Source organism: Chrysochloris asiatica, unplaced genomic scaffold, assembly GCF_000296735.1.
Source record: "Chrysochloris asiatica unplaced genomic scaffold, ChrAsi1.0 scaffold00003, whole genome shotgun sequence".
Taxonomy (NCBI): Eukaryota; Metazoa; Chordata; class Mammalia; order Afrosoricida; family Chrysochloridae; genus Chrysochloris; species Chrysochloris asiatica.
Genome location: NW_006408521.1, coordinates 30,048,779 through 30,058,523, shown reverse-complemented (window position 1 = coordinate 30,058,523; position 9,745 = coordinate 30,048,779). Strand labels below are relative to the sequence as shown.

Sequence of the window (9,745 nt, the reverse complement as noted above, 5' to 3'; positions counted from 1 at the left end):
CTTCCTGCGGAGCCTCTGCATTACATAAGACTATATGCGGAATCCTGAACAGCATCCAGAATCTTCAGAGGTGGGAAATTTCCACTTGAAAGGATGGGCAGACCAGCCTGGAGCAGCTAGAAGAACAGAAGATACTTCTTGTAAGAAAGACCGCCAGGAAAAATACAAAACAATATAGGCAAACCGACTGATTACTACAAGAACAAGTAAGTTGCTCGCCCAGGAGACATCAAGGCAAGTGGTCGGTTCCCCTCAGAGCAAATCCCCTTCCAAGACTAAGACTCAATGGAAATACACACTCTGTTTGGTGACCACGTTTGTCACCGATAAGGGGAAGTGAGGGAAAAACAGCAATGAAGCTGCAAGCTCAGCCCTACCACATTCAATAGACTCCTGTGAACCCGGGGGGAAGACCTGGTTGGCCAGTAGTGTGGCAAGACCTGGTGACTCTTGGGCCCAGAGTCAGTGACATAGCCACAGAGGACTAGAGTGGAGAGTGAAGCATCCAGCTGATAAGAAGAGAGAACATATTCACAAGAACACCCACACTTGCAGAGAATACCCACTTGTCCTGGCTTCAATGACTGGATGATCAGAGTTCAACTAGAAGAAGAAAGAAGAAGGAAGAAAAGAGTAATCTGATACAATTTGATGAACTTGACCTATACCTATGGATGCAGTAGCTGAAAAGAGGGAATAAATCTTTACAGTAAGGATCATTCCCACCCCCTCCATACACAGAGTAGACAGGGATGGGCAACTTGGACATTGGCTACCCAAAGTGGGGGGGCTACAAAGGCAAGAAATGACTGGCTTACAAGCTTTCAAGAGGGAATCTAGATCCAGAAGGCACGGAGGAAGGTAGTCTCTCCACTGAGTAGTAGCCAATCTGTCTAGGCGGGGCTGGTGAAAGGAGATACGGATAGGTCTCTGATGATACAATAGTGAATAATTGTTATCAGGACTGATTGTGAGGGTTGGAAATGTAAAGGTAGACATTTTGTAGCCAGGAGGGGAGTGATTAACTTTGCAGTCTAGGAACGGAGGTCCCTGGGACCATCAAGGGAGAAGAGAGGAAAGTGGGACCCTACCCACAGAAGCAGTGATGCCTGAGATGGAGGCAGAGACAATGACGTGGAGAGATGGAGCGGCTGGGGACTTTAGACCCAGAGAGGGAGAGGGGCTCTGTATTGATGACTGGGGGTCAGGCTTGTAGGTTATACCCTTGGTTGGTTGATGATGCATGGAGGGGATTGTAACCATGGCAATGAAATAATATACGATAGGATGAATGTAAAACTAATGTTCTCCCATGTAAACACTCATATAATTCACAATAAAACATTAAAAAAAAAAGTTAAGCAAATACAGAAGTACTATGTTCTTGTTAGGTGCCAGCAACCCTGCAAACAACAGAATAAAACATTGCTGGGTTTTGAGCCATTCTCATAATTGTTGCTATGTTTGCGTCCATTGTTGCAGCCACTCAACCCACTGTGTTAATTCATCTAACTGGGGGTCTTCCTCTTTTTGATAAACCTCTACTTTGGGAGAATTACCCTCTACTTTTGGGAGAATTACTGAGCAAGGTATATACTCAAATGAACTGAAAACAGGGACTCAGACAGACACTTCCACAGAAATCTCAAAACAGCAGTATTCACCACAACCAAAAGTGTCAATCAAGAGATGAATGGTTAGACAAAACATGGTACATAATACAACGGAATATTATCCCACCATAAAAAGGAATGACATTCTACAACATGAATGAAACTTGAAATAAGTCAGACACCAATGACAAATATTGTATGATTCCACTTATATAAATATATATATTGCTGTCAGGCGCTGTTGACTTGGTTCCAACTCATAGTGATCCTGTATAGGGTTTCTGAGGAGTGGCTGGTGGATTTGAACAGCCAACTTTGTGGTTAGCAGCCTAGTGCTTATCCTATAGTGCCACACTAGGTAAATTCATTGGGACAGAACACAAATTAGAGATTACTAACCAAGGAAAACATTATGGTACTTCCTCAAAAAGTTGGAAATAGAAATACCATATGATGCAGCAATCCCTCTACTTGGTATATCCTCAAGAAATGAGAGCCGTGATGCAAGTAGATATATGCATACCTGTGTTCATTGCACCAAACCGCAAGGTCGGTTTGAACCACAAGGTCAGCAGTTCAAATTTACCAGTTTCCATGAAGTAGCTGATGAATTTGAACCGATGACCTTGTAGTTCACACTGACCTTGGGGTCAAGTGCCTAACCTACAGCACCATATAAAATATATTTAAGATTAAGAAACTTACCCAAGGTTGTACAGCCAGAAAATGACCAAGTAAGAATTTGAACCCAAACCTATTGAGAACATGTAGGGCCTATGCTCTCAATCCCTGGGCTTTGCTGTCCCTGGAAAGAGCCGCAAACCTGGAGTGAAGACACCTGGGCTCTTGCTGCCCCTATCTTGTGTGATCAAATACAAATCTGACCTTTCAAGGATTTACTTTTCGCAGTTATTAAATTACAAAACTAGGTATTTTCCATAGTCCTTACTTGCAATGATCCTGACTAGCATCTGTGCTTTGATTTTGATTTAAAAATGTGGGAAATTCCAAGCCTTGATTCCTGACCCAAGTACTCTTTTCTTCTGGTGCACTTTTGGGGATATCCATGGACAGAGGGCTCCAGAGATGGGGACTAGCTGCCTTCTGACCTGTCAGCACTTCCCTCCAGGGTTTGCCATGGAATTGAGCCAGCCCTTGAGGAAGCCTCCACTCCCCGTTCCTCTCTCCCCATTCTGGAAGAGGGCTCCAGCCTGGCTCTGTTCCAGGATAAACTATCACAAGGCAAGAGATAGCGCAAAGTCAAGGTGAAGAGCACAGCAGTCTTTTAAAAGGCCTCTTTGTGCCCCAGTATGGCTGCAGCTCTCCCATCTCACAGCTGCCCATCCTGCCCACCAGCACCCAGACACCATGTGGGAGCTCCTAGCTGTCTTACTGCTCACCCTAACTTACTACTTTTGGCCCAAGGTAAGGCGCTCTGGTGTCAAGTACCCCACGAGCCTCCCATTCCTGCCCCTGGTGGGCAGCCTGCCTTTCCTCCCTAGGCATGGACATCCTCACATCAACTTCTTCAAGCTGCAGAAAAAATATGGCCCCATCTATTCGCTTCGTCTGGGAGCCAAGACTACAGTAGTTGTGGGCCATCACCAGCTGGCCAAGGAGGTGCTCATCAAGAAAGGCAGAGAATTCTCTGGGCGGCCTCATGTGGTAAGTTGTGTCCATCCATCCTCCTCCCTCCTCACCCTTTGGGGTTCAGTGTTTCAGGCAAAATGGTGGCTAGAATGACCCATCCAGCTCCAACTGTAGTACTGACAGACTGGCAGGGGAATGGGAGGGAAGTGGCCCTTAAGACCCCATCCAGCCTCTAAACTGGACAAGAAAAATTAAGGAAGACCTCTCCCAGGTTGCCAGGAGAAAGGGTGGGGTGGGGACAGTAGCCTGAGAGGGTCAGGGACTCCCCATTTCAGTTAACTCTCCCCCAAACTGTATGGTAATCTCTTTGGGTCTAGATTTCTTGCTGAGATCACATATATAGAGTCCTTAGCACAGTTCCAAGTACAGAATATACTCAATAAATAGTCATTATTAATGTTACTCCTGGTCCAGGAACTGGGTTCGTTATTACTGTCCTTCTTCCCTGAGATGGTGTTAGGAGAAGTAGCCTGGCTCTCAGACGTCTAGGGTTACTGGTTCCCTGGAACAGCCCCCAGCTGCTCCCCTTCATGGGGGAGCTGACCTGCAGTAGCATTTCAAGGATGCTAGTGCACTGTGGGTTAAATGTGCTGGACCACAACGTTGGTTTGAATGGCAAGGTATGTGGTTCAAGCTCACCAGTCGCTATGGGTCAGAACTGACTCGACAGCACTTAACAACAAAGCAGTTCTATTGGAATCCTGTTGTGATGCCATAGGATAAGCACTGATTGATAACTGCAAGGTTGGTGGTTCAAACCCACCAGTTGTTCCTTGGACACTCTATGCAGGGTCACTACGAGTTGAAACAGATTTGATAGTATGTAACAACAACAACAGTGGTCCTTCTGAGCTGGCTGTGGTGCTTCTAGAAAGGGTATTAACCCTTGGAAAACATTGCCAGCTCTCTGCTGTGGACTGCTTTTCTAAACACCCAGACAGGCCCCCTGCCAGTCTCTCAATTTTGACCTGACCAAAGGTTGACTCATTTTTCCATCTGTCTGCTGACCAACTTTGCTCTCACTTCTCGTGAGCCCTTCTCTCTAGGGCAGAGAGGATGGAGATGGTTAGTCACATAGGGCTGGGACTAAGGGATGGAAGAGGGGAGGCTTTAGATCCTTATACTCTTTGAGCTAGCTGCCTTTGAGAGAAGGTGGATTGGTCCAAATCCAGATTAGGTAAACAAGACATTCACATTCTCTGGATATGAAAGGCAAACTTTCCACAAAAGGTCTCACAAGTGGACAGGTAAACAAAGAAGAAGTGAGCTGTGCTTTAGCACCCCACGGACCCAGGGAAAAGCAGAAGTCTGGGCAATCCTTAATCTCTACAAGCTGGCATGTTCCCTGTCCCCAGGACAGCACAATTCAGAAGGCGTGTGGTGGCGCTATACAATAAGCACTGGACTGAGAACCACAAGGTCTGTAGGTCGAGCCTGCCAGCCACTCTTCAGGAGAAAGATGAGGCCTTCTACTCCCATGAAGAGTCAAAGCCTCAGAAACGCTATACAAGGTTGCTATGAGTCTGAACTGACTCGATGGCACATAATAACAACAATCTGATTCACAGCTGAAGTCCTGGTGTGGTGCTGTGGAATAAGCATTGGACTGCTAACTGCAAGGTTGTTCATTCAAACCCACCAGTCACTCCCTGGAAACCCTGTGCAGGGTTACTATAAGTTGGAACTGACTTGATGGGACTTAACAACAACAGCAGTGCATTCACATCTGCCCTCCCTTGGTCAGAAACTAATGAAAAAGGAGAAACCACACTGTTAGTAAACTGAATCCTCATACTCCTGCTTTCTAACTCAGGGTTCTTTCTTTCTCCTCCCTATACTGTCTCCCTAATGGAATTGGGAGTAAGGTGATCAGGGCTTGTCCTCCCAACTCCCTTTCTAGTCATGGAGCAGGATGTTCCCAAGTGGGGGTCTGTACACAGGTACTTGCATTCTCCCTCAAGAAGGGGGAGAGGTACAGGAGGTTCAGAGCAAGCACAGGGTAAGTGGTGTCTGACTCCTATATCCTTGTCTGCTTCCAAAGACGACTCTGGCCATCCTGTCAGATAACCAAAAGGGGATCGCCTTCGCTGATAATGGTCCCCAATGGCAGCTGCATCGGAAGCTGGTGCAGGCTGCCTTTGCCCTGTTCAAGGATGGCCACCAGAGGCTAGAGAAGATGAGTGAGTACCTGGCTAAGCCCTGGGGCTGGGTGGGGGATAGATGGCTTTAGGAGGGGAAGAGGGTTATGAGTGGTTGTTATTGTCAAATGCCCGAGTCGGTTCTTACTCATAGTGACCCTGTATAAAGTTTCTGAGGAGCTGCTAGTCAGTTTGAATCTACAACTTTGTTGTTAGCAGTCCAATGCTTATCTTTCAATGCCACACCAGAACTCCTAAAGATGATTGGTGGTGGTTGTGTGTCGTGGAGTAGGTTCCGACTCATAGCGACCCTGCGCAGGGTTTCTGAGGCTGTAAATCTTTATGGGAGCAAAAAGCCTCATCTTTCTCCTGCGGAACAGCTGGTAGTTTCGAACTGCTGACCTTGAGGTTTGCAGCCCGATTCATAACCACTACTCTACTCTGTGGGTAGTTAGTCCAGTGTTTTTCTTGACTACTACTGCCATCTAGTGTCCATATGTTTGTTCTCTGCCTTGGCTAAGATGCCTCTCTCTTCCCTCAGTACTTCAGGAAATCAGCTTGTTATGTGATTTCCTGGCAACTCAAGATGGACAGTCCGTAGATCTGGACTTGCCTGTCTTCCTGGCCGTGACCAACATAATCTCCATGTTCTGCTTCAACTTTTCCTACAAGCATGATGATCCTGATCTGAAGATCATACATGATTACAATAAAAGCATCTTGGATACTCTGGGCAGTGGAGGTCTGGTGGACATCTTTCCCTGGATGAAGGTGAGAATGAGGCCAGGCCCATCGTCAGGTCAGACCCTGTTCCTTCTTATTACTGCCCAGCTCTAGATCCATTTACTTCCTGACCACCTCAGCCACAGTGACCTCTACCTCCTCTGACTTCTTCAAATCTTTGCCACTTCTCTAGATACGTAAACTTAGCTTTGTAACTCATATATTTTAAAACTCACCACAATATATCTTGTTTATTTAGCAATTACCACATGCCAGTATTAAGGACTCTACATGCACTAATCATTGAATTCCCCTGGGAGCTGGGTTTTATGATTCTGCAAATGAGAAAACAGGCTCAGTAACATTGAAGAATTTGCCCAAGCAAAGTCTACTGAGAGGACTCTCTATTGGTGTTTGATGTTTGATTGAATGGCAAAAAGGAAGTGGAGACCACTCCCTTCTCCCTTGTTTGGAATTTTCCTACTGGGCATTCATGGTCCTAGTCTGTGTCCCCTATTGCCTTCCATTTTGGCTGAACGTCAGTATTGGAGTGTGAGCGCTACAGAGATAGAAAGCTAGGATCTGCTTCCAGGAGGGATTCTGGCTATTGGAAAAGCAAATTGACAGAGGTATGGACTGGATATTTCTTTCTACTCCTCAGATTTTCCCCAACAAACCACTGGAAATAATGAGGAATGCTGTCAAGTTACGAAATGAACTGTTGAAGAAAATTCTAGCAAAATACAAGGTAAGTGATGAAGTAGAAGGGAGCATGAGTCCAGCAATGCTGTGAGAGCAGAGAATTGTCCATTTTGAACACCATGGGGTCTCCAGTACCTAGCAGGAAGCCTAGGACATAGTAGGTGCTCAGTAAAAACTGAATGAATGAATGAAGATGGGGAAGTGAAAAAGTGACCCTGACTATCACATTTAAAGAGGCCCTAGTATTGTTTTCTACTTACACAAGGTCATAGATCTCACCCAGTGCCAAGGTAAACGAGGCTTTTGTATGTCCAGTCTGGGATGGAAGCACAGTAGGAGTGTTGCAGATAAGACTCTTTCCTTCTCACTGTCCTCCAATTTCACCTAACTCAGGAAAAATTCAGCAGTGACTCTATCAACAACTTGTTGGATATACTGATCCAAGCCAAGATGAACTCAGAAAATAACAACGATAGTCCACACCAGGATTCAAGGCTGCTTTCAGATGAACACATTCTTACCACTGTCGGGGACATCTTTGGTGCTGGTGTGGAGACCACCACCTCTGTGATGAAGTGGACTGTGGCCTTCTTGCTGCACGACCCCCAGGTAGGCTGCTTCCCATTTCTCTCTTTCCATCCATTCATGACCCCAGCCAGCCCCACTTCTACTTTTCAGAAGGAGGGATTTGCAACACCTCAGGCCTTTTATGCAGGCCTGGGCTGCCTGGCTGGGTGTCTCTGGCCTCAGAATGGAGCTGCATCACCTTCTGGAAGCAGGGTCAGGGCTGCAGAGCCACCACTGGGAAGAGTCTGTCACAGTCTCTTCTGGATGTGACAATAGGATTCTTCCCAGTCTTATGTATCTTGCTCACATCCCCCCTGCTCTGGCCCTCAGCTGAAGAAGAAGATTCAGAAGGAGATTGACCAGAATATAGGTTTTAGTCGCACACCAACTATCAGTGATCGGAACCACCTTGTCCTGCTGGAGGCCACCATCCGAGAGGTGCTTCGCATTCGACCTGTAGCCCCTCTCCTCATCCCCCACAAGGCTTCCACTGACTCCAGGTGTGCCTTCCCTTCCATGGACATCCAGCCCTATGATGCATCCAACATTGCTTGCTGGTCCTCCAGCTCCTCCTTCCCCCTTGCCTGCTGGTTAACCTAGAGACAATCATTGACTAACCACCCCTCCCCATGATCCTACTAATAAACCCACTGCCACCTGCTGACTACTCCACAACTCCACCTGCTTGCTCTGGGATGAAAGATGGGAGCATTCTATGCTCCCTGACAGGCCAGTAGCTGTAGTGCATAAATGTATTGGTGTTAAGTGCATTGAATTGGTTCCGACTGTATAGGGTTTCTGAGGAGTGGCTGGTGAGCACCAGCTCAAAATGAACACTCACATGCCCTGACACGAGTAGCCATGTATCCAAGTATTAGTATATTAATGCTTTGTCAGGAGGATAGGGCTGAGAAGAGCAGGGTTTACACTTACCAGGCAGAGACAGTGAAAGATGAGGGAGAGGGAATGAGGGCTCTAAGGGCTCTTTCCTTAGGGGTTGGGGAGTGAACAGGAAGGGAAGGCAATGTTGCAGCTCTCCACTCCCTCTTGGTGACAGCATTGGCGAATTTGCCATTGATGAAGGCACAGACATTCTCATCAATTTGTGGGCAATACATCACAATGAGAAGGAGTGGCACCGGCCGGACCAGTTCATTCCTGGTGAGTCCCTGCCCTCCCAGGCAATACTGTCAGCCTGGATTCTATCACCCAGAGCACCCCTTCCCTTAGATACCCTCATCCTACCCAATCTCCCCACACTGGGCTTCCCACCTCCTCCCCACAACAGAAACTCTCCTCCTCCAACAAACCCTCTAGGCACTTGTCTCCCCATTAAGCCTGCCCCCTCAGCCTTGCACAGTGACACTTCCATCTGTCAAGACTACCTTCCTTCCATCCTTCCTGAATCTTTCCTTTTCTCTGTGTGACTAAGGGCCACTTGAGAGAAAGGTTGTACCTCTTCTCAGCCAGGGCTTCCTGGGCAGGGTTGTCTTTCCCACTTGGTCAGAGCAGAGGCCTCTCCTTATTCCTGCCCTGGACCTACGCTGGTGCCTCCCTGTGCCCACAGAGCGCTTCTTGGACCCAACGGGGAGCCAGCTCATCTCACCAACCATGAGCTACTTGCCCTTTGGAGCTGGACCCCGTTCCTGCGTAGGTGAGATCCTAGCCCGCCAGGAGCTCTTCCTCTTCCTGTCCTGGGTATTGCAGAGGTTCGACCTGGAATTGCCGGATGATGGGCAGCTGCCCTCTCTGGAGGGCAATCCTAAGGTGGTCTTTATGATCGACTCCTTCAAAGTGAAGATCAAGGTGCGCCAGGCTTGGAAGGAAGCCCACTCTGAGACTGTGTCAAGCGCCCCATGACTCCACCGACTGTAACCAGGAACTCTCTGTTGGTCTGCAACATAGAATTAGAGTTGCTACCCTCGCCACACTCCCATCCCCCACACTCTGCCCAGTCCACCTTGTTTTCTTTCCTAGCCTAGCAGTGGCATGTATAAATGAAACAGTCTATCTGAAGCTTCCAGAACAGTTCATTCATCTACCCATTCTTTCAATAAATATTTTATTGAACATCTACAATGTGCCACTTTACAAGTACTCCAGAGCATTCAAACTCCCTAGTCTCATGAAGTTTATGTTCTAGTGAGGGCTGACAAGTAAATTAAGAATTTCCAAGTCTGGTAAGTGCTTTGAAGACAGAAGTAGAGGGCAGTTGGTCAGAAGAGGTGTGAAGACCAGGGTGGGGGTAGTTCCAGTCTTGTGGGAACAGCAAGTGAGAGGGTCACAAGGTGGGAAAGGTCAGTATGGCTCATGCAGAGAATAGAGGGGAGTGATTCCCAGTGAGATCTGAGT

The 9,745-nt window shown here is 47.3% G+C and overlaps 1 protein-coding gene across 1 annotated transcript; it reads left to right on the top strand.

The window, feature by feature from the left end:
* Positions 1 to 2,981: 2,981 nt before the first annotated feature.
* Positions 2,982 to 9,253, top strand: LOC102832539 (steroid 17-alpha-hydroxylase/17,20 lyase-like). Its single transcript, XM_006831475.1, has 8 exons — positions 2,982 to 3,278; positions 5,305 to 5,443; positions 5,943 to 6,172; positions 6,786 to 6,872; positions 7,220 to 7,435; positions 7,724 to 7,893; positions 8,451 to 8,554; positions 8,961 to 9,253. Exons 1-8 carry the CDS (start codon positions 2,982 to 2,984, stop codon positions 9,251 to 9,253), a joined length of 1,536 nt encoding a protein of 511 aa, XP_006831538.1.
* The last annotated feature ends 492 nt before the right edge of the window (positions 9,254 to 9,745 follow it).

Bases quoted from the DNA above. Each gene is read 5' to 3' on its own strand.
- LOC102832539 (XM_006831475.1), top strand. From the start codon at position 2,982: ATGTGGGAGCTCCTAGCTGTCTTACTGCTCACCCTAACTTACTACTTT. The intron at 6,873-7,219 runs GTAAGTGATGAA...CACCTAACTCAG, and splicing joins AAATTCTAGCAAAATACAAG to GAAAAATTCAGCAGTGACTC. The intron at 8,555-8,960 runs GTGAGTCCCTGC...CTGTGCCCACAG, and splicing joins GCCGGACCAGTTCATTCCTG to AGCGCTTCTTGGACCCAACG.